Source organism: Oncorhynchus masou, unplaced genomic scaffold (genome assembly GCF_036934945.1).
Source record: "Oncorhynchus masou masou isolate Uvic2021 unplaced genomic scaffold, UVic_Omas_1.1 unplaced_scaffold_643, whole genome shotgun sequence".
Taxonomy (NCBI): Eukaryota; Metazoa; Chordata; class Actinopteri; order Salmoniformes; family Salmonidae; genus Oncorhynchus; species Oncorhynchus masou.
Window position 1 is genome coordinate 219,699 of NW_027012865.1, and position 24,054 is coordinate 243,752.

At 44.2% G+C, this 24,054-nt stretch overlaps 2 protein-coding genes and 1 long non-coding RNA gene across 4 annotated transcripts; all 3 read right to left on the reverse strand.

Annotated features, from left to right (window-relative positions):
• Positions 1-1,410: 1,410 nt before the first annotated feature.
• Positions 1,411-16,634, reverse strand: LOC135536614 (zinc finger protein OZF-like). Of its 2 annotated transcripts, none has more exons than XM_064962901.1 (2): positions 16,009-16,634; positions 1,411-2,909 (listed from the first exon to the last, which is right to left on the reverse strand). In XM_064962901.1, the coding sequence occupies exons 1-2, from the start codon at positions 16,394-16,396 to the stop codon at positions 1,843-1,845; spliced, it is 1,455 nt and encodes a 484-aa protein (XP_064818973.1). In that variant the 5' UTR covers positions 16,397-16,634; the 3' UTR covers positions 1,411-1,842. The 2 variants fall into 2 exon arrangements, with proteins under 2 accessions (XP_064818973.1, XP_064818974.1); XM_064962902.1 differs by lacking the exon at positions 1,411-2,909 and adding an exon at positions 7,200-8,126.
• A 4,149-nt stretch (positions 16,635-20,783) lies between these two features.
• On the reverse strand, positions 20,784-22,145 carry LOC135536617 (putative nuclease HARBI1). Its single transcript, XM_064962904.1, has 3 exons — positions 22,033-22,145; positions 21,641-21,752; positions 20,784-21,546 (listed from the first exon to the last, which is right to left on the reverse strand). Exons 1-3 carry the CDS (start codon positions 22,099-22,101, stop codon positions 21,176-21,178), a joined length of 552 nt encoding a protein of 183 aa, XP_064818976.1. The 5' UTR covers positions 22,102-22,145; the 3' UTR covers positions 20,784-21,175.
• A 117-nt stretch (positions 22,146-22,262) lies between these two features.
• LOC135536618 (uncharacterized) lies at positions 22,263-22,962 on the reverse strand. Its single transcript, XR_010455013.1, has 3 exons — positions 22,795-22,962; positions 22,680-22,715; positions 22,263-22,585 (listed from the first exon to the last, which is right to left on the reverse strand). It is a non-coding gene; the product is annotated as an uncharacterized LOC135536618 (long non-coding RNA).
• Between the last annotated feature and the right edge of the window lie 1,092 nt (positions 22,963-24,054).

The window sequence follows — 24,054 nt, forward strand, 5'->3', positions numbered from 1 at the left end:
AAAACATTAAGAACACCTTCCAAATATTGAGTTGCATCCCACTTTGCCCTCAGAACAGACTCAATTCATGTTGACTCCAATCCTTCCCACAGTTGTGTCAAGTTGTCTGGATGTCCTTTGGGTGGTGGACAATTCTTGATACACACAGGAAACTGTTGAGCATGAAAAATACAGCAGCATTGCAGTTCTTCACACACTCAAACCAGTGCGCTTGGCACCTACTACCATACCCTGTTCATAGGCACTTAAATATTTTGTCCTGACCATTCACCCTCTGAAAGGCAAACATCCACAATCCATGTCTCATTTGTCTCAAGGCATAAAACTCCTTGTTTTACCAGTTTCCTTGACCTACACTGATTGAAGTGGATTTGGTGATATCACCTGGATAGTCTATGTAATGGAAAGACCGTGTTTTGTACACTCAAGAGTAGTTGACCCATCTGTTTCCAGTGTAGAAGTAGTAACACAACCTGTCCAGTAGATGGAGAAGTTGAGGCCAAAGCTCTGACAATACAGAATCTGTGATCATGATTTTGTGGTATCAGAATAAGAATGATCCTATCAGATTATTTGCTGGAGAAAAAAACAGTAGAGCCTCTGCTGTCTTTTCATATATATGTGCTCTGTGTAGTTCTCCCCACTGTAGCTTGAGGTCAAGTTCAACACCCAGGTATTAATACTCCTCTACTACCTCTATGTCCCTGAACAACACCCAGGTAGTAATACTCCTCTATGTCCCTGAACAACACCCAGGTAGTAATACTCCTCTATGTCCCTGAACAACACCCAGGTAGTAATACTCCTCTATGTCCCTGAACAACACCCAGGTAGTAATACTCCTCTACTAACTCTATGTCCCTGAACAACACCCAGGTAGTAATACTCCTCTACTACCTCTATGTCCCTGAACAACACCCAGGTAGTAATACTACCTCTATGTCCCTGAACAACACCCAGGTAGTAATACTCCTCTACTACCTCTATGTCCCTGAACAACACCCAGGTATTAATACTCCTCTACTACCTCTATGTCCCTGAACAACACCCAGGTAGTAATACTCCTCTACTACCTCTATGTCCCTGAACAACACCCAGGTAGTAATATTCCTCTATGTCCCTGAACAACACCCAGGTAGTAATACTCCTCTACTCCTCTATGTCCCTGAACAACACCCAGGTAGTAGTACTCCTCTATGTCCCTGAACAACACCCAGGTATTACTTCTCCTCTAGTACCTGTATGTCTTGTCTAGATGTGAACAGACTATTCCCTTTAAAGGCTCTGTGGGATACAGATGTTAACAATGGAACAAATGCATCACTTGATTATCTGTAGTACTGGAGGAAAGACACGCAGATTAAACACACACAGAGAAAACACACAGAGTCAGAGTTTGAGAGTGTGTTCATTCAGACTGACGTACTCTACATTTTGAACAGACATACTAAATATTAAATTCATGGTTTTAAAATCATTTAGTTAATGTGGCATAAAAAACACACATTTAAAAAAAATAGAAGTCAAATGTCGGAGCAGTGTGTGTGCTGAACTTTAGGTCAATGTGATTTGAAATCTCTTTCCACCTGGGGTACAGTGGTAAGGCTTCTTGTCTGCGTTTTCTCTCATGGTCTTTCCTTAACTGGGTAAATATCTTTCCACACTGGGAGCATTGAGAACATTTGATCAGGTTTGGATTCTTTCATGTTCTCTCAGTCGCCTTAACCAGGTAAATATCTTTCCACACAAAGAGCATTGATGAGGCTTCTCTCCAGAATTGAGTTTCTTATGTATTTTCATGCTCCCAACCAGGATACATCTCTTTCCACATTGAAAGCATTGCTAAGGCTTCTCTCCTGTGTGTGTCCTCTCATGTCTTTTCAGATTCCCGAACTCTGAAAAACTCTTTCTGCACAGAGAGCAGTGGAAAGGCCTCTCTCCTGTGTGTGTCCTCTCATGTCTTTTCAGATGTCTTACCTGGGTAAAAACATTTTCACATTGGGAGCAGTGGTAGGGCTTGTCTCCGGTGTGCAGTCCCCTGTGTTTTTCCAGGCTACCTAACTCTGTAAAACTCTTTCCACAATGGAAGCATTGATGAGGCTTATCTCCTGTGTGTGTCCTCTCATGTCTTTTCAGGTCACCTAACCAGGTAAAACTCTTTCCACATTGAGAACATTGGTAAATCTTCTCTCCGGTGTGTATTCTTTCATGCTCCTTTAGGTTCCATAACCACCTAAAACTCTTTCCACACTGGGTGCAGTGGTAAGCCTTCTCCCCTGTGTGCATTCTCTTATGCGTTTTCAGGTTCCATAACCGGGTAAAATTCTTTCCACACTGGGAGCAGTAGAAAGGTTTCTCTCCTGTGTGAATTTTTTTATGCTCATTCAGGCTCCCTAAACGGGTAAAATTCTTCCCACACTGTGAGCAGTGGAAAGGTTTCTCGCCTGTGTGTGTTCTCTCATGTTCTTTCTTGTGTTCTGAACGGGTGAAATTCTTTCCACATTGGGAGCATTGAAAAGGTTTCTCTTCTGTGTGTGTTCTCTCATGTTCTTTCTGGTGTTCTAATCGAGTAAAAGTCTTCCCACACTGGGAGCAGCAATGAGGCTTATCTCCTATGTGTGTCCTCTCATGTCTTTTCAGGTGCCCTAACCGTTTAAAACTCTGTTCGCACAGGGAGCAATGGTAAGGCTTCTCCTCTGTGTGCAATCTATTATGTTCTTTCAGGTTCACTAACTGGCTAAATTGCTTTCCACAGTGGGAGCAGTGATGAGGCTTCTCTTCTGTGTGTGTTTTTTCATGTCGTTTCAGGCTGTCTAACCGCGTGAAACTATTTCCACACAGAGAGCAGTGGAGTCGTCTTGCTGGTTTGGACATCTCTGGCTCTGGTTCCTCTGAGTCGGGTCTCTCTCCTGCCAAAGACATATTATTTAGTTTAACAGTGAGATCAGGGTCTATTCAATAGAAATGAAACAGAAGCAAGTGGTCTGAAATGGGGAGGGACGAAACAGGGAGGGTTTTTGTCTTCTGTTTGCAACACCTTTTGCTACAGTGTGGACTAATGAATAAATCAAATCAAATTTTATTTGTCACATACACATGGTTAGCAGATGTTAATGCGAGTGTAGCGAAATGCTTGTGCTTCTAGTTCCGACAATGCAGTAATAACCAACAAGTAATCTAACAATTCCTAAACTACTGTCTTATACACAGTGTAAGGGGATAAAGAATATGTACATAAGGATAGAATATGTACATAAGGATATATGAATGAGTGATGGTACAGAGAAGCATAGGCAAGATACAGTAGATGGTATCGAGTACAGTATATACATATGAGATGAGTATGTAAACAAAGTGGCATAGTTAAAGTGGCTAGTGATACATGTATTACATAAGGATGCAGTAGATGATATAGAGTACAGTATATACATATGAGATGAGTATGTAAACAAAGTGGCATAGAATATGACCCCGAATGAAACTTCCACACGATAAGAGGCAGATTCCACCCCAAGATAATATTTTTGTTATCTCATATTCTCTTTCTGAGACAATCAGGATGAAAGTGGCCATTTTAGGCCCTTTTCAGATATCTACATGCCTCCTGTCAGACCCCATGACCTTTGACCCCTACATGATACAGACATCATCTAGTCGTTATACTGTCAGACCCCATGACCTCTGAACCCCACATGATACAGACATCATCTTGTCATTATACTGTCAGACCCCATGACATCTGACCCCTACATGATACAGACATCATCTTGTCATTATACTGTCAGACCCCATGACCTCTGAACCCTACATGATACAGACATCATCTAGTCGTTATTTTTTTCCTAAAAAGACGTATTTGGGTGTTTTTGTAGCCGTTGTCCATGTTTATTCAGAACCCCTATACTGCACAACAAGGAGGAGGAAATGAATTGATGGTAGAGGAGGGCATTTGAAATTATTTCACTATAGGACTAATATCCAGATTTTTTCACATGGAGCCTCTGACTTTAAAGCTGCAGTGTGAAGAAACTAGCGAGGCTAAATGAGGCTATTTTGTTGCCTTACCTGTCCATGTCTACAACAACTCCATTCAGATTAAACAACAGCCTACCTGTTGGTTGATAATTGTAGCCGACTCCTGGTCATTTAACCAACTTCATTCCGTAATTGTAATTCACATAGAGTCTCTGACTGTAGAGCTGCTTTGATTGGCTGACAAGAAGAAGCTACACATATGAAAGGTGTCTGCTCCCGGTATGTATATCTTACAGGGTCACTCAGGAAACTGTCGTGGTCTATCCTTGTATCCTTGCATGGAGAAATGTCACAGAGGGTGTAAGGTTATTTAATGTACAGAATATTAAAATAACTGTGTCCATCCCAAATCAACTAATCAATGGTTGGGGTAATTAATCAATGGTTGGGGTAATTAATCAATGGTTGGGGTAATAAATCAATGGTTTGGATAATTAATCAATGGTTGGGGTAATTAATCAATGGTTGGGGTAATTAATCAATGGTTGGGGTAATTAATCAATGGTTGGGGTAAGTTTCTCAAGAACAAGTGAAATCGCAAAAACAAGTGTCTGGACCCTTCTATAACATGCCATTTACATCAAAAATATACATTTTATTGTATATATATATATATTTTTTAAGGCACATTTCTCCTTTAAAATGGATGTGACCATTTGAAAGCACAATCTCTGGGACACCAATCACAGTTTAATTAAACACTGAACACTGTTCTCTCGTACTGAACGCACCCCTGAATAACACATCCAAGTGTAAAACGTCAGTAGAATGCCTCTTATTAAAAATCATACATTAGTTGAACAATGGCAAAGTTGGTGCTCCTGTTTGAGATAGTACTCACTAGTGTTAATCAGATCTCCAGTCTCCTCTTCGTCTTTCACTCCAAAAGGTCCTTTCTCTTCTTTCACTATGAAATACTCATCTTCTTCTTTCAATGTGACAGCCTCCTCTTCCTCTCCAAAAGGTTCTTCTTTCGCTATAACAGCCTCCTCTTCCTCTCCAAAAGGTTCTTCTTTCACTATAACAGCCTCCTCTTCCTCCCTTTTTTCATTCTGAATGATTCTTTCTCCCCCTCTACCACTGTAACAGCCTCTGTCCCATCTCCTCTGTGATTCTGTGCCTCTGTCCCATCTCCTCTGTGATTCTGTGCCTCTGTCCCATCTCCTCTGTGATTCTGTGCCTCTGTCCCATCTCCTCTGTGATTCTGTGCCTCTGTCCCATCTCCTCTGTGATTCTGTGCCTCTGTCCCATCTCCTCTGTGATTCTGTGCCTCTGTCCCATCTCCTCTGTGATTCTGTGCCTCTGTCCCATCTCCTCTGTGATTCTGTGCCTCTGTCCCATCTTCTCTGTGATTCTGTGCCTCTATCCCATCTCCTCTGTGATTCTGTGCCTCTGTCCCATCTCCTCTGTGATTCTGTGCCTCTGTCCCATCTCCTCTGTGATTCTGTGCCTCTGTCCCATCTCCTCTGTGATTCTGTGCCTCTGTCCCATCTCCTCTGTGATTCTGTGCCTCTATCCCATCTCCTCTGTGATTCTGTGCCTCTGTCCCATCTTCTCTGTGATTCTGTGCCTCTATCCCATCTCCTCTGTGATTCTGTGCCTCTGTCCCATCTCCTCTGTGATTCTGTGCCTCTGTCCCATCTCCTCTGTGATTCTGTGCCTCTGTCCCATCTCCTCTGTGATTCTGTGCCTCTGTCCCATCTCCTCTGTGATTCTGTGCCTCTGTCCCATCTCCTCTGTGATTCTGTGCCTCTGTCCCATCTCCTCTGTGATTCTGTGCCTCTGTCCCATCTTCTCTGTGATTCTGTGCCTCTATCCCATCTCCTCTGTGATTCTGTGCCTCTGTCCCATCTCCTCTGTGATTCTGTGCCTCTGTCCCATCTCCTCTGTGATTCTGTGCCTCTGTCCCATCTCCTCTGTGATTCTGTGCCTCTGTCCCATCTCCTCTGTGATTCTGTGCCTCTATCCCATCTCCTCTGTGATTCTGTGCCTCTGTCCCATCTTCTCTGTGATTCTGTGCCTCTATCCCATCTCCTCTGTGATTCTGTGCCTCTGTCCCATCTCCTCTGTGATTCTGTGCCTCTGTCCCATCTCCTCTGTGATTCTGTGCCTCTGTCCCATCTCCTCTGTGATTCTGTGCCTCTGTCCCATCTCCTCTGTGATTCTGTGCCTCTGTCCCATCTCCTCTGTGATTCTGTGCCTCTGTCCCATCTTCTCTGTGATTCTGTGCCTCTATCCCATCTCCTCTGTGATTCTGTGCCTCTGTCCCATCTTCTCTGTGATTCTGTGCCTCTATCCCATCTCCTCTGTGATTCTGTGCCTCTGTCCCATCTCCTCTGTGATTCTGTGCCTCTGTCCCATCTCCTCTGTGATTCTGTGCCTCTGTCCCATCTCCTCTGTGATTCTGTGCCTCTGTCCCATCTCCTCTGTGATTCTGTGCCTCTATCCCATCTCCTCTGTGATTCTGTGCCTCTGTCCCATCTTCTCTGTGATTCTGTGCCTCTATCCCATCTCCTCTGTGATTCTGTGCCTCTGTCCCATCTCCTCTGTGATTCTGTGCCTCTGTCCCATCTCCTCTGTGATTCTGTGCCTCTGTCCCATCTCCTCTGTGATTCTGTGCCTCTGTCCCATCTCCTCTGTGATTCTGTGCCTCTGTCCCATCTCCTCTGTGATTCTGTGCCTCTGTCCCATCTTCTCTGTGATTCTGTGCCTCTATCCCATCTCCTCTGTGATTCTGTGCCTCTGTCCCATCTCCTCTGTGATTCTGTGCCTCTGTCCCATCTCCTCTGTGATTCTGTGCCTCTGTCCCATCTCCTCTGTGATTCTGTGCCTCTGTCCCATCTCCTCTGTGATTCTGTGCCTCTGTCCCATCTTCTCTGTGATTCTGTGCCTCTGTCCCATCTCCTCTGTGATTCTGTGCCTCTGTCCCATCTCATCTGTGACTCTGTGATATTGTGGCATCTGGATCAGAATGATCCTATCAGATTATTTTCTGGAGGGAAAAAACCAGTAGAACCTCTGCTGTCCTTTCTTATGGATCAGCTCTGTGTATTCCCCCCCCCCCCCCACCACCAATGTAGCTCGTAGTCAGGTATTAATACTCCTCCACCACGTGCAGATGAGACACACACAGAGAGACAGAGTTTGCGAGAGTATTCATTCAAACTGACTGTTTATTCTACATTTAAAACAGACAAAATATGCAATTAATGTTTATATAAAAAAAATGTTTATATGTTTTATTACATTCTGTATAATTGAGTTAATGTGGCATATATATAAAAACACATTTAATATATAGAATACAAATGTCACAGCAGGTGTGTGTGCTCGTGAACTTCAGGTCCATGCGATTTGATATCGCTCTACATCCTGGGAGAAGCGGTAAGGCTTTTTGTCTTTGTGTTCCCTCATGTTCTTTCCCTAACTGGGTAAATCTCTCTCCACCTCGGGTACAGTGGTAAGGCTTTCTTGTCTGCGTGTGTTCCCTCGTGCCCGGGTGAATCTCTTTCCACGGTGGGAGCATTGCTAAGGCTTCTCTCCTGTGTGTGTCCTCTTGTGTCTTTTCAGATCACCTAACCAGGTAAAACTCTTTCCACATTGAGAACATTTGTATATCTTCTCTCCAGTGTGTTTTCTTTCATGCTCCTTTAGGTTCCATAACCGGGCAAAATTCTTTCCACACTGGGAGCAGTGGAAAGGTTTCTCTCCTGTGTGAATTTTCTTATGTTCATTCAGGCTTGCTAACCAGGTAAAATTCTTTCCACACAGGGAACAGTGGAAAGGTTTCTCTCCTGTGTGAATTCTCTTATGCTCATTCAGGCTCCCTAACCGGGTAAAATTATTTCCGCACTGGGAGCAGTGGAAAGGTTTCTCTCCTGTGTGTGTTCTCTCGTGTTTTTTCTGGTGTTCTAATCGGGTAAAACTCTTCCCACAATGGGAGCAGTGATGAGGCTTATCTCCTATGTGTGTTCTCTCATGTCTTTTCAGATTCATTAACTGGCTAAAACTCTTTCCACAGAGGGAGCAGTGGTGTGGTCTTGCTGGTTTGGACGTCTCTGGCTCTGGTTCCTCTGTGTCTGGCCTCTCTCCTGTCAAAAACAGATTATTTAGTATAACAAAGAGATCAGGGTCATGTTCAATATAAATTAAACTGTAGCAAATGGACCGAAACTGGGAGGGACAAAATGGGGAGGGTTGTTGTCTTCTGTTGCAAAACCTTCTGCAACTGTGTGGACTAATGAATATGACCCAGAATGAATCTTCCACATACATGATTTACCTTTTTCATTTCTATTGGGCATTAAAATAATAACCACCGTCTTTTTCAAGGCAATAGTATGAGAAAAAATCATTTTACCTATATTATTTAATAAAATACAATTAAGATTTATTTTTTTAAACATATACATTTGTCGAGGATGATGGGAGGTCCTCCATCTTCACCCTGGTGTGTTATTCCTGTTCCCATGTGCTTTAAGTGTGTTTCATTGGTCTGTAATCTGGTCTGTTGCATCCTTTAATCTGGTCTGTTGCATCCTTTAATCTGGTCTGTTGCATCCTTTAATCTGGTCTGTTGCATCCTTTAATCTGGTCTGTTGCATGGACAAGTTCCGTTGACTTTTGGTTAATATATGATGTTCATTTTGTCAAGCTATTTACAAAAGGGTCCAGTTTCAGGCAAATTGACACATTTTTTTCCATGTCGTGGATGATCTTGGTGATGTTGGTCCAGTCCAGGAGGTATTGGATGATGATGTTGGTGATGTTGGTCCAGTCCAGGAGGTATTGGAGGTGATGGATGTTGTTAGGGGTTGTTGGTCCAGTCCAGGAGGAATTGGAGGTGATGGATGTTGTTGTTGTTGTTGGTCCAGTCCAGGAGGTATTGGAGGTGATGGATGTTGTTGGTGTTGTTGGTCCAGTCCAGGAGGTATTGGAGGTGATGGATGTTGTTGGTGTTGTTGGTCCAGTCCAGGAGGTATTGGAGGTGATGGATGTTGTTGGTGTTGTTGGTACAGTCCAGGAGGTATTGGAGGTGATGGATGTTGTTGGTGTTGTTGGTCCAGTCCAGGAGGTATTGGAGGTGATGGATGTTGTTGGTGTTGTTGGTCCAGTCCAGGGGGTATTGGAGGTGATGGATGTTGTTGGTGTTGTTGGTCCAGTCCAGGAGGTATTGGAGGTGATGGATGTTGTTGGTCCAGTCCAGGAGGTATTGGAGGTGATGGTTTTGTTGGTCCAGTCCAGGAGGTATTGGATGATGTTGGTGTTGTTGGTCCAGTCCAGGAGGTATTGGAGGTGATGGATGTTGTTGGTCCAGTCCAGGAGGCATTGGAGGTGTTTGTGTTGTTGGTCCAGTCCAGGAGGTATTGGAGGTGATGGATGTTGTTGTTGTTGTTGGTCCAGTCCAGGAGGTATTGGAGGTGATGGATGTTGTTGGTGTTGTTGGTCCAGTCCAGGAGGTATTGGAGGTGATGGATGTTGTTGGTGTTGTTGGTCCAGTCCAGGAGGTATTGGAGGTGATGGATGTTGTTGGTGTTGTTGGTCCAGTCCAGGGGTATTGGAGGTGATGGATGTTGTTGGTGTTGTTGGTCCAGTCCAGGAGGTATTGGAGGTGATGGATGTTGTTGGTGTTGTTGGTCCAGTCCAGGGGTATTGGAGGTGATGGATGTTGTTGGTGTTGTTGGTCCAGTCCAGGGGTATTGGAGGTGATGGATGTTGTTGGTGTTGTTGCTCCAGTCCAGGAGGTATTGGAGGTGATGGATGTTGTTGGTGTTGTTGGTCCAGTCCAGGAGGTATTGGAGGTGATGGATGTTGTTGGTCCAGTCCAGGAGGTATTGGAGGTGATGGTTTTGTTGGTCCAGTCCAGGAGGTATTGGATGATGTTGGTGTTGTTGGTCCAGTCCAGGAGGTATTGGAGGTGATGGATGTTGTTGGTCCAGTCCAGGAGGCATTGGAGGTGATGGATGTTGTTGTTGTTGTTGGTCCAGTCCAGGAGGTATTGGAGGTGATGGATGTTGTTGGTCCAGTCCAGGAGGTATTGGAGGTGATGGTGTTGTTGGTCCAGTCCAGGAGGTATTGGATGATGTTGGTGATGTTGGTGTTGTTGGTACAGTCCAGGAGGTATTGGATGATGTTGGTGATGTTGGTGTTGTTGGTCCAGTCCAGGAGGTATTGGAGGTGATGGATGTTGTTGGTCCAGTCCAGGAGGTATTGGATGTTGTTGGTGTTGTTGGTCCAGTACAGGAAGTATTGGAGAAAGATGTTGTTGGTCCAGTCCAGGAGGTATTGGAGGTGATGGTGTTGTTGGTCCAGTCCAGGAGGTATTGGAGGTGATGGATGTTGTTGGTGTTGTTGGTCTAGTCCAGGAGGTATTGGAGAAAGATGTTGTTGGTCCAGTCCAGGAGGTATTGGAGGTGTTGGTGTTGTTGGTCCAGTCCAGGAGGTATTGGAGGTGATGGATGATGTTGGTGTTGTTGGTCCAGTCCAGGAGGTATTTGAGGTGATGGATGTTGTTGGTCCAGTCCAGGAGGTATTTGAGGTGATGGATGTTGTTGGTCCAGTCCAGGAGGTATTTGAGGTGATGGATGTTGTTGGTCCAGTCCAGGAGGTATTGGAGGTGATGGATGTTGTTGGTCCAGTCCAGGACGTATTGGAGGTGATGGATGTTGTTGGTCCAGTCCAGGAGGTATTGGTTGTTGTTGGTGTTGTTGGTCCAGTCCAGGAGGTATTGGAGGTGATGGATGTTGTTGGTCCAGTCCAGGAGGTATTGGAGGTGATGGATGTTGTTGGTCCAGTCCAGGACGTATTGGAGGTGATGGATGTTGTTGGTCCAGTCCAGGAGGTATTGGTTGTTGTTGGTGTTGTTGGTCCAGTCCAGGAGGTGATGAATGTTGTTGGTGTTGTTGGTCCAGTCCAGGAGGTATTGGTTGTTGTTGGTCCAGTCCAGGAGGTATTGGAGGTGATGGATGTTGTTGGTCCAGTCCAGGAGGTATTGGAGGTGATGGATGTTGTTGGTCCAGTCCAGGAGGTATTGGAGGTGATCGTCAGTGTCTCGTTATTGTTCTCATTCTTGAGGCTAGAACGATATTACACAGCAGTTTGTCTGTGTTGTTGAGTGTTTCTGGAGTTATTCCAGGATAAATTATGTTATTTAGGATGTCCACTTTTTCAACAACAACAAAAATTGAGTTCCGAGTTGATGGCTGCCCAGAAGGTCGATTTTTGGGGGCAAGTCCAGATACAGTCAGTGACTGGTTGGCTTCTGATTGGCCAGAGTGTCTCCAGCATGTGTTTATTGTGGAATATTTTGACTTTAGTTGTTGGTTGTTAAAAAGGGTACAGTGTTTCTGGCAGAATTATTATCCAGGATGTTGAGGTTGTGGTGGTGTGGATACTACATGTTATTATTATTATCCAGGATGTTGTGGTGGTGTGGATACTACATGTTATTATTATCCAGGATGTTGAGGTTGTGGTGGTGTGGATACTACATATTATTATTATTATCCAGGATGTTGTGGTGGTGTGGATACTACATGTTATTATTATCCAGGATGTTGAGGTTGTGGTGGTGTGGATACTACATATTATTATTATCCAGGATGTTGAGATTGTGGTGGTGTGGATACTACATGTTATTATCCAGGATGTTGAGGTTGTGGTGGTGTGGATACTACATGTTATTATCCAGGATGTTGAGGTTGTGGTGGTGTGGATACTACATGTTATTATTATCCAGGATGTTGAGGTTGTGGTGGTGTGGATACTACATGTTGTTATTATCCAGGATGTTGAGGTTGTGGTGGTGTGGATACTACATGTTGTTATTATCCAGGATGTTGAGGTTGTGGTGGTGTGGATACTACATGTTGTTATTATCCAGGATGTTGAGGTTGTGGTGGTGTGGATACTACATGTTATTATTATCCAGGATGTTGAGGTTGTGGTGGTGTTGATACTACATGTTATTATTAGTATCCAGTCTTCTGTGATAATGTAATCTACCCACTATACTGACAAAGACTGGAATCTACCCACTATACTGACAAAGACTGGAATCTACCCACAATACTGACAAAGACTGGAATCTACCCACTATACTGACAAAGAGAGGAATCTACCCACAATACTGACAAACACTGGAATCTACCCACTATACTGACAAAGACTGGAATCTACCCACAATACTGACAAAGACTGGAATCTACCCACTATACTGACAAAGACTGGAATCTACCCACTATACTGACAAAGACTGGAATCTACCCACTATACTGACAAAGACTGGAATCTACCCACAATACTGACAAAGACTGGAATCTACCCACTATACTGACAACGACTGGAATCTACCCACAATACTGACAAAGACTGGAATCTACCCACTATACTGACAAAGACTGGAATCTACCCACAATACTGACAAAGACTGGAATCTACCCACTATACTGACAAAGAGAGGAATCTACCCACTATACTGACAAAGACTGGAATCTACCCACTATACTGACAAAGAGAGGAATCTACCCACTATACTGACAAAGACTGGAATCTACCCACTATACTGACAAAGACTGGAATCCACCCACTATACTGACAAAGAGTGGAATCTACCCACTCTGCTGACCATGTGTATGTGACAAATAACATTTGATTTGAGGACAGTACACAGTAGGACAGCACAGGGTAGCCTAGTGGTTAGAGCGTTGGACTAGTAACCGGAAGGTTGCACGTTCAAACCCTCGAGCTGACAAGGTACAAATCTGACGTTCTGCCCCTGAACAAGGCAGTTAACCCAGGCCGTCATTGAAAATAAGAATTTGTTCTTAACTGACTTGCTTCGTTAAATAAAGGTAAAATAAATAAAAATGTAACATCAAAACGATCGTCACGGACTATCTGAATGAGACATATGATGACCTCGTCACAGATGACCTCCTGGACAAGGCCTAGTTGTTCGACCCTCGGGTTTAAAACGCACAAGGCCTAGTTGGTCGACCCTCGGGTTGAAAACGCACAAGGCCTAGTTGGTTAACTTAACTGACTTGCCTGGTTAAATAAAGGTAAAATAAAAATAATAAAAAAACATCAAATAGGAGAAGGTGAGCCACATAAGAGCCGTCTCAGAGATGGTAAAGTGAGGGGCATGAAAACCCAAGCCCAGCACTGGAAGACGTTGCTGCTTCTTCACCGCAACTGACAGCTACAAAGAGAAAAGTCACTGGGCAGTTTTTTTTTCCATAAAGCCATTCTCCACCACCACAGGTCTTAGTGAAATCCAGACAAGGAACTCAGCTGCGACCTCCAGTCTCATGATGCTGACAGAGAAACCAAATCCACTGGACTGGTGGAAGAACCACACACACACAAAAAAATTAAAAATCCCCAAGTCATCCACCTGGCAAAGCACTACCTGTGCATTCCTGCGACCAGCTGTCCCTCAGAGCGTGTTCTTAGCACAGGTGGCACCAGCTCCCCCTCAGAGCGTGTTCTTAGCACAGGTGGCACCAGCTCCCCCTCAGAGCGTGTTCTTAGCACAGGTGGCACCAGCTCCCCCTCAGAGCGTGTTCTTAGCAGGTGGCACCAGTTCCCCCTCAGAGCGTGTTCTTAGCACAGGTGGCACCAGCTCCCCCTCAGAGCGTGTTCTTAGCACAGGTGGCACCAGCTCTCCCTCAGAGCGTGTTCTTAGCACAGGTGGCACCAGCTCCCACTCAGAGCGTGTTCTTAGCACAGGTGGCACCAGCTCCCCCTCAGAGCGTGTTCTTAGCAGGTGGCACCAGCTCCCCCTCAGAGCGTGTTCTTAGCAGGTGGCACCAGCTCCCCCTCAGAGCGTGTTCTTAGCAGGTGGCACCAGCTCCCCCTCAGAGCGTGTTCTTAGCACAGGTGGCACCAGCTCCCCCTCAGAGCGTGTTCTTAGCAGGTGGCACCAGCTCCCCCTCAGAGCGTGTTCTTAGCAGGTGGCACCAGCTCCCCCTCAGAGCGTGTTCTTAGCAGGTGGCACCAGCTCCCCTCAGAGCGTGTTCTTAGCACAGGTGGCACCAGCTCCCCTCAGAGCGTGTTCTTCGCACAGGTGGCACCAGCTCCCCCTCAGAGCGTGTTCTTAGCACAGGTGGCACCAGCTCCCCCTCAGAGCGTGTTCTTAGCACAGGTGGCACCAGCTCCCCCTCAGAGCGTGTTCTTCGCACAGGTGGCACCAGCTCCCCCTCAGAGCGTGTTCTTAGCACAGGTGGCACCAGCTCCCCCTCAGAGCGTGTTCTTAGCAGGTGGCACCAGCTCCCCCTCAGAGCGTGTTCTTAGCACAGGTGGCACCAGCTCCCCCTCAGAGCGTGTTCTTAGCAGGTGGCACCAGCTCCCCCTCAGAGCGTGTTCTTAGCAGGTGGCAGCGTAGTGACCTGCCATAGGGCAGCTTTAAAGCCAGAGACCGTAGACAGACTTGTCTTTCTTGCTTGACGTACCATCACACTTGTAAGAGAACAACTACCCCAACTTCAACGGTGATGTACCATTAGGCTAACAGTTATAAACAACTACCCCAACTGTGATGTACCATTAAGCTAACAGTTATAAACAACTACCCCAACTGTGACATACCATTAGGCTAATAGTTATAAACAACTACACCAACTTCAACATACCATGAGGCTAATAGTTATAAACAACTAACCCAACTTCAACTGTGATGTACCATTAGGCTAACAGTTATAAACAACTACCCCAACTGTGATGTACCATTAGGCTAACAGTTATTTGATAGTGTTGATGTCCTCACTATTATTCTACAATGTAGAAAATAGTAAAAATAAAAACCCTTGAATGAGTAGGTGTGTCCAAACTTTTGACTGGTACTGGGTGTGTGTGTGTGTGTATATATTATATACATTTACAAGAAAAAAGATAGGGGATTGGAAATGAAGCAGACGATTACATTGATAGAAGCAACAATCTAGAATATTAAAGCTGATCTACCCCACCCAAACATTTATTTGTATTTTTTTAATCCATGGGCGAGTCAGTGCCACGTCAATAAGATACCTTGCAAATCTAGCATCTAACAATAGGATTTAATTATTTCCTGGGCAGCGCTCAGTGACGTAAGTAACAAGCTTTTCAGTAGAACTGAAACGACAATGGATACTCATTCTAAAGTGGGACAAGTGTGGCTCCACAGATACAGATTGTAGACGTGAGTTACCTCGAATGCGAATCGTTGTACAATGTCATTATAGACCCGTCTTATTAATAAATGAAGTAATTCAAGAAAAGGGGTCTAAGGTTAGGTTAAACTCTTGAGAACACTTATTTCGTTTTTTTTTTAAGTAATTCTTGCTGGTATCCTGGACCGTACAGTAACCGTACAAGTGATCGGTGTTGACGTTCAGCCCGAGCATAGTTGCTCGTAACAAAACTCCCTCCGTAAACAAGATACTGTTTTTGCCGAGGGCACCAAATGTATGGCTAGTTAGCGTCTATGAACGGACTAAGCCAGGCCTATATATCATTAATTTAACAAGTTTTTTTTTTAATGCATATACAGGTGGGTATAATTTGTGGAACGTTAAAACAGGGATCTGTAACAAACAGCGCATACAAAGTTGTATAGAGGCAGAATAAGATACCGGGTCGGGAGTGGGTTATTTCACAACGTTTTTTTCGCTCACCACGTTTATCCACTCTGGTACGGACAAACATTAAGAATAAACTACGTGGTGAGTTGATGCCTAATCAGCAGCTAGTTAGCTAGGTGATTTGATCATGCTACTTTGTATGTTGTCATCCTTGTGCATGACGTTTTCGGAACAGATTCCTGTTGGAACGTTCCGCAAATTATACCCACCCTGCATATACCAATCCCAGATTACTTATTCAACAATTCCTACAGTACCGAACATGTTCCTGTGTATAACTACAGTAGAAAACCCCGTAAAAACACATTAGTTCAACAAGTCCAGAGTCTATGCCCCTGATAATACTCACTGGTGTTATTCAGCTCTTCAGTCTTCTCATATTCAGTCTCATCTTCAGTCTCCTCATCTTCATTCTCCTCCTCTTTCACTCCCAAAACGTCTTCCTCCTCTTTTATTGAGATAGCCTCCTCTTCCTCTTTCACTCCAAAAGGTTCTTCCTCCTCTTTCACTATATCATCCTCCTTTTCAGTCAATGCAATAGCCTCATCTTCCTCCTTAATATTTCTAAACGGTTCTACCTCCCCCTCTTCCCCTTTCACTCCAAAAGGTTCTTCTTCTCCATCCACTGGAAAATCATCGTCTTCTTCTTTTACGACAATGTTCAGCCCCAGAGATTCTTTCTCCGTCCAGCAGACCCCCTCTTCTTTAGCAAGGGGCGAGTAATTTAGTGAGCTCATGGTCGGGGATGTTAGCTAGTTAGCGACTTGAAAAGTGATAGACTCAGTATCAATTTAACAAATTAACAAATGTCATATAACAAGCAAATTGCGTTTGTTAACTAGTAAATACGTAAACAGAATGTTAAAAACACAGATTAATATACACAAGATTGGTCTAAATCGCTTCAATGTTTCGGTTTTATGTTTGCTACCAAGGTGGTTGAATCCAATCCTGTTGTCGCAGTTGAAGCCTCCAGTTCCGTCAACTTGATTATACGTCACGCAAGAAGCATCACCTGAAATAATCATATCGCCATTTGCTGACCGGAGTGGGTAACGCAGATTGGAAAACTATTAATTACATTGTTTATTCAAACAATGTCAAGAATTAATTTAATAACAACCAGATGTTATGTTCTCTCTTACTTCTTTACAGCCAATACTTTCATCCAGAGCTGTCCTTCCCATTAGGCAGGATTACGTGACAGATTGATGAGGGCGACATTTTTCTGAGCATAAATCAGGTGGCAGGTGGCCTAGTGGTTAAGAGTGTTGGTGGTTCGAATGCCAGAGCCGGCGAGGTGACAAATCTACCGATGTGCCCTTAAGCAAGGTACTTATCCCTAATTGCTCCTATGAGTCGCTCTGAATAAGAGCGTCTGCTAATCGACTAATACATTAACCAAGACGCACCGGCAACAACACATAGTAAAACCTCATATAGTTCTGCCTAAAAACAATGACAACTTACCTCACCCAGTGGCATGTGGGCTAGTTAGGTTAGTCGTTTATTGAAAAATAAATGTTGAAATGTTTCAGAAACTGCCCTGTCAGTGGATTATAAAATAAAGTGTTGACATTCAACATTCATTTATGTGGTGAACTGTGACGCGCATTGGCAAACGTCACACTGGGGTTTAATTCCTTTTTACACGAAGCTTTGAAAATGTGCTGTGGAGTTTCGAGCCTAATGCGGCATACTGTTTGAGCAATTGAGATTCAATAGGTACTGTTGACAAATGGTTTACAGCTTAGAAGGTTGACGTTTTCTAGGAAGGAGACAGGGGGGGGGTCTATATAATAAAGAATGAAGCCGTGACGACAGGATTAATCATGAAATGTTGAAATTTGGTCTGCATTCTGTTGTCCTCTTCTTGATGTCAATCCGCCCTGTTTTCTTCCTTCCTGTTTCCCCAACTAAAGTATATGTTTCTTCTTTGAGTATCTTTTCCAGATGTTTTTAGAATATTTCGCACTTGTTTTGATGTTTCTATGACAACACATTTAAAAAGTTACTGCGAACAACAGATTGAAATGCATGTATATATGATTTGATTATTTCTATCAAATGAACACTTGTTGTTTTATTCAAGTCAAAGGTTGTAAAAGTTTTTTTTTTTTTTTACAATTTTCACTTCAATGCAATAGTTATAGCGAACAAATTTAAATGCAATTGTTTATGATTCGTTTATTTCTATCGAATCAACACTTGACTTAATATGTCCGGTCCCTAACGAAAACATTTGCTCATGAACGATCCTTCGTAGTAATCAGAGAGGAATGTAAATTGTTGTCAACCTTTAAATAGGCTAATGGCGAATGTCTGGTTTTTAAAATCTAGTTTTTTCTTTTGGAAAAGTTTTATTGGTACAATTCCTTTAAAAACAGCTCATACATTTTTTACATAATTTATACACATAAAAACGGCAACAAAGCATAAAACACAGCATTTGAAAGTTTACATTTAAGTTTGTTAAAAAGTACATGTTGTGAAAACCAATGAAAACAACTATGAATAAAAGTACTTTCCTTGTAAAAACATCAAATCTGTAAAAGCCATTTAAAATGTGCACTAATGATCTAACAAAGGTAAAACATTTTTAAGACATGAAAAACATGTTAAAAAGCCACTTTGTTAAAAGGCTGTCTTCAGTCCCTTGTACAGGAGCGGGGTGAGTCTTTATCAAGCTCACCTCATCCTGCTCTTCTGAATGGATCATCGCTCCGTCCTTCGGGGCCCAGAGGGGATCCCTCCCCTAGGCGCATCGCCCTAGGCGCCGCAGTGCTGTCAGGCCGTGGCCGCCGGGACCTAGGGTGTTGTGGGGGACCCTTCGCTTGGGGTCGAGGCTCCCTTTCTTCCGTACCACCCCAGGGCTTCCGTGGCTACCATGGCCACTGCCTGGGGGGTGGTCTCTACGTTTTTCGCTACCAGCAGGTTACGGGAGGACCACAGTGCTTCCTTCAGGCACGTGAGGGTGGACCAGAGCTTGGTGAAGGTCTTCGATGGAATGGGCCTTCGGGCAACCCCATACAGCACGAGCTGAGGTGTTAGGTCCTCCCCTGCTGGCAGACACGAGGTGATCAGGGGGCCTGCTTCCTTCCACAGGTCCCTGGCGGCTCTGCACTCCCAGAGCATGTGCCTCACCGACTCTTCTTGGCCGCAACCTGGTCGGGGGCACGCGGATATCCTCGCCATGCCCCGTGAGTGCATAACGGCCCTGACCGGGAGGATCTCGTGGGCGACCGTCCAGGACAGGTCCCGATGACAATTCAGGAGAGCAGGATGGGCCACGTTGCGCCAAACCGTTGTGGGCTCACCTATAGCGAGCCCGCGCACTGGACATACTGGTTCCCGATCCTGCACAAGAGAGAGAAGAGAGCGGTGTTTTGTTAAAACCGTGACTGTTTCTTTTTCCAGTTTAAAATGTCTTAAAAACTTCTGGAGCTGGACGTAGGGCGGGGGTAGCAGGAAAGAGACTGGGGCTCGCAGGTCGACTGGGATCAGCCTCAGAGTCCTGAGGTAAGATCCCAGCCAGAACCGTGCGAGGGCCTGAGTCTTGTTGTTGACCGGGGAGGTGGCAAGGGTCAGATGTAACGCTGTGTAGCGGCTGCCCAGGAACAAGTAGAGGTCAGGCAAGCCTTTCCCCCCCTTGGACCTGGGCCTCTTGACCACCTCCCTCCTCAGCCTCTCCCACAGGAAGTAGAAAAGCATCCGCTCCAGGTCTAAAATACTCCGTTTTTAAAATCTAGTACCTCATTATAGGAGCCTGGGACCTGAGAAACCTGAAAACTACATCCAAAGAAGGACAGATGGTTACAATAGCAAGAGCCATCTCATCACGGATCTGGTAGGACAAAAAGCATGGCCAATTTTATTGTTACCCCCTGGCGTTGTTTGTCAGGTTCAACTGTAGGTGACAGGGCGACGTGTTTTTATTTTATTTAGTCAGTTAAGAACAAATTCTTATTTACAATGACGGCCTACCCCAGCCAAACCCTCCCCCGGCCAAACCCTCCCCCTAACCCAGACGACGCTGTGCCCCGCCCAATGCGACTCCCGATCACCGCCGGTTGTGATACAGCCTAGGATCAGATGTTGACAGGGCGACATATTTTGTGGACAAAAGTATAATCAAATTAATTACCCAGCTACAGTAATTTTGAGAAACATCGAGAAATAGTTTGGTCGATTATTTTTTTAATCAAATTATCCACCCAGTCTTTCCAAACTCATAGCTAACTCTGGAAATATGACGTTATTTCAGAGTGAACATTAACCGGTTAGCGCATCATGCTTTGTGACATTATGTTAGCTAGCAAGCCCCAGTCAGGTCATGTGTTTTCACGTGTATTGTTTGTTGTGTTCTTCCTGGTGACACTCGTTCATTCGCGACCTGGGGCCTGTTGCACAAAACTAGGATAAGGGATTAAGCCAGGATATCTTGGTGATCCTGGCTCAATTGATCCGTAATCCGGTTGCACTAAAGATGGATAGGGGGCAGGAGGATATGTTATGGTATAAATTACCATGGAGATTTATTCTGTGGAGCTAGCCTGCTCCAGACCAGGCTAAATTCCAGGATCTATTTAATCTCATCCCTAATGTCAGTCAGCAGTCACCACAAATGGAAACCAATAGTTATTTCACTGCTCACTATACATTGTTATCACATATAACTAGACCCACTGTTATTATTTAAACGTTTGTGATCATTAATTTCAATGATTTTGGATAAAAAATGATTTTTAGATGATGTTGCTATCATTAGATAATTTACAGTTTCCCATAGACTATAAGGCTATATATAAAATGATAGAATATTAGGGCCACAGAGGGGAAAAAAACACAAGTCATAATATTGTAACCAGTTGTTTTAAAGGAGGACAGTTGTTAAAATGACAGATGTGGGGCATTTCGTGAAATTGTACTTCAGTATGGTTTCATAAACAAAGACATGCTGATGTGCCAGAATATTAAGTATCACAAGTATCAAAACTGTAAAAACAATATGTAGCTTTTCTGCAGAAAGAACCAGCCTCATAAATGTATGACTTTATCCTTTTTCTTCAGTGTGGCCCTAGTACTCTGTCATATAAACAAATACACATTCCATATGAATATAAAAACACAATGTGTAACATTATGTTCCTTTATTGAATAAGGACAAAACAAAGCAGGTAAACCATCAGCTCCTTTCGAAACTGAAGTCACAGTGACTCTACAAGATGGAAAGCACAGAATCCAAGCATATTATACAAAATGATATATACAGACCTTTGAATGTGTATGTAACACACCCTGCATGTCTGCACACTAAAATAAATGCAGGACAAATCCATACACATCAACTGAACAGGCAAATGAATGGATGCAGTAGCCTCCCTGCAGCCTTGTATTACACACAGTATACCGCACAAACATCATAAGAGGCCAAATTCGTCAAAAAACGAACCCAAAAAAACCCAAATTCCTCTGCCACCGCAGGACATATTTAACCAAAATTGAAAGCACACATACTAACTAAAATAATTCAACACATATTGGTCCCTCAGCAGCCGACCACTGTCGTCATCAGGGAAGATTGCCGGATTGTCCCAGTCCATGGCTGGTGGCACTCTGGGGGCCCTCTCCTTCCTCAGGCAGGCCACATTGTGGAGGACAGCACAAGCCACAGTAATATCACATGCCCTAACAGGGCTGACCCTTAGTTTGTGAAGGCAGTGAAGGCGTGCCTTCAGGAGGCCAAAGGTCATTTCAACTCTGGCCCTGGTCCTGGCATGGGCATGGTTGTAGGCCTGCTGTGCTTCCTGGGGGTCTGTGAAAGGTGTCAGGAGAAAAGGCTGGCAGCCATACCCCCTGTCTCCCAGCAACACACCAGAGAATTCACCTGTCAACACAAAATCTCATCATTACTACCTCATAAACACAGTGATATTCTTGACACAGCCATGATGGTTATAAATAGGGGTTGTGTGGCTTACCTTGTGATAGGCACTGATAGATTTCAGAGGCCCGAAAGATTCTGGAGTCATGGACTGAGCCAGGCCATTTTGCCACAACATTGCTGATCACACAGTCAGCATTGCAGACCATCTGAAATCATAAGATGAGGAATATTACACCAATCAATGCACATCACTGGCAATGCAGAGTGTTCGTCAATGGACAATATCAAAAAGTTATGTTCACCTGAACATTAATGCTGTGAAAGGATTTCCTATTCACAAAATCGGCCTCATGGGCACCTGAGGGGCTTTTATCCTTATGTGTGTGCAGTCCACTGCACCAATGACATTGGGGAAACCTGTCACACAAAGTAATGAGTATCCTACTATGTGTTAACAGTTGTCCTGTAATTTGTAGATCCTCTTACCTGCAATCCTATAGAACTCCTCTTTGATGTCACAGAGTCTTCTGTGGCCAGGGAAGGAGATGAAGACATCTGCTAATGCTTTGATAGCCAGACACACACTCCTTATTGTGCGGCAAATTGTGGCCTTGTTCAGCTGTTCTGCATCCCCACTGAGTACAGGAAGGCTCCACTAGCAAAAAGCGCAAGGCCACACAAACCATTTGCTCCACACTCAGTGCATGGCTCCGTGCAGTGCGGTGCTTAATCCTGGGACCCAGTAGTCTGCATAGATACCTGATGCCATCTGCAGAAAACCTGTATCTTTCATATAGATGGTCATCAGGGAAGGCCAGTGGGTCCAACCGGTCCCTGAAGACCCTTTCTCGCCTGAAGGCTCTCCTCAGCACAAGTGCTTCTTCATCCACCACATCTCGCACGAATGGGCATGCCATTGTCAGAGCAGAAAGGAACACACAATTTTGGGCCTTCATATAGGCTAGTGGCCACACCTGGTGCTGGGGGGGTGGGCAAAAGAGGGCGATGCCTTATAACGATGACTTGGTTGTACTGATTGCTGGGAAAATAAAAAAAAACCTTAGAAAGATGCCACCGTCCTGTGTGCTCACAATAAGAGCTCATATGTCATGGCTCACTTGAAGAGAATATACCTAATTTTTATTTTGAGCTGTGTCATCTTCTTGGAGCTGGGGGAGGAAAGAAAAATAATGATTAATACATTTGTGTTACAGTTAGCATACAGTGTACATTGAAGGCATATCTCACCTCCCTCTCAAGTTTTTTTATTTCAAGGTCCAGTTTCCTAATTGTCCTCTTTTTTATTTCGGACTCCAGTGCAAGATTTTCCATCTTTTTCTTCTTGTACTGAATGTCTATGTCTGCCAGTTCTATTTGGCGCCGGAGGTGGTTGCCATACAACTTTCTGATAGCTTGTGAGCTCTGTGAACACAATACAATTAGCGCAGCTGGAATTTGGCAGGATGTGGTGTCCTTTTATTAATACGCACTATGTTGCCAGGCTGGTTTTCCCACTGTATAGCATCTGGGTCCTGTAAAATAAATTAGATTTTTTGATTTTGATGAGGACTCCTCACCATTGTAGAGTAAATAGTACTTTCACAGTCTTAACATGATACCTCATGCCTTCTGGAATCCAGAGAGATGGTCTCCTCCTCATCATCGTCTCCATCATGTGCTGTTGCTGCTGCACTGGGGCCTTCACCCTATCACATTTAATCGGATTCATATTGAAGCTAGTAGACAAGACATGCCAGGCCTACAGTATGCCTTTGATGGAGTACTCACTGGATCAGCATCGTCTGGTGCTTGTGCTGGTGGCTCTAACAGGAACACAGTGCTGCCAGACACTGCAAGGCAATAGGTAAACCAAAGTCAGACAGTCCAAATTGATTCAATATGAATGTGGTTGTATCCCATGTAGAGATGGAAGGACATACCTTGAATGAAGCGGGTGGCATCTTGGGAGGAACCTATGCTCGTCTCTTTCCCCCAGGGATCCCCTCTAAGACGGGCCTGCCTTTATTTAGCTCCAAGGCCATGTCCTCTGCTGGGGTAAGGTCAGCCTTTGGTGACCCACCACCCGTGCCTTGTCTGTGGGTATTCTTTTTCACTGCTAAAACAGTACAGACAATGTGTGAGCAGGCACCTTCTGGGTACAATATATGCTTGTGCTTTGTTAAATATTAGTCAGGGACCATACCATTCTGCAGAATGTTCTTGTATTTGATTTTGACCTGCTGCCATGTCCGTTTTGGCCCGTTCATGTTTAATCTACACACACACACACACACACACACACACACACACACACACACACACACACACACATTTAATGGAGTCACACTGCAAAAAATTACTTGGTATTTTTGTCTTGTTTTCAGTAAAAATATCAACAAATTTATCATAGCTTTATACAGTGTGATGGAGTTACTTTACACAATTTCACTCATATCTGCAGTGCATTTCAATTAAAAATTTAACCGTTTCATAATTACAGTACAACTG

Excerpts from the sequence above, each read along its gene's own strand:
- LOC135536617 (XM_064962904.1), bottom strand. The coding sequence starts at position 22,101 with ATGTCTTCATCTCCTTCCCTGGCCACAGAAGACTCTGTGACATCAAAG. Across the intron at positions 21,753-22,032 it reads GGAGTTCTATAGGATTGCAG|ATGGTCTGCAATGCTGACTG; the intron begins GTAAGAGGATCT and ends TTATGATTTCAG. Across the intron at positions 21,547-21,640 it reads CTATCAGTGCCTATCACAAG|GTGAATTCTCTGGTGTGTTG; the intron begins GTAAGCCACACA and ends TTGTGTTGACAG.
- LOC135536614 (XM_064962901.1), bottom strand. The coding sequence starts at position 16,396 with ATGAGCTCACTAAATTACTCGCCCCTTGCTAAAGAAGAGGGGGTCTGC. Across the intron at positions 2,910-16,008 it reads TGAAGAGCTGAATAACACCA|GAGAGAGACCCGACTCAGAG; the intron begins GTGAGTATTATC and ends TGTCTTTGGCAG.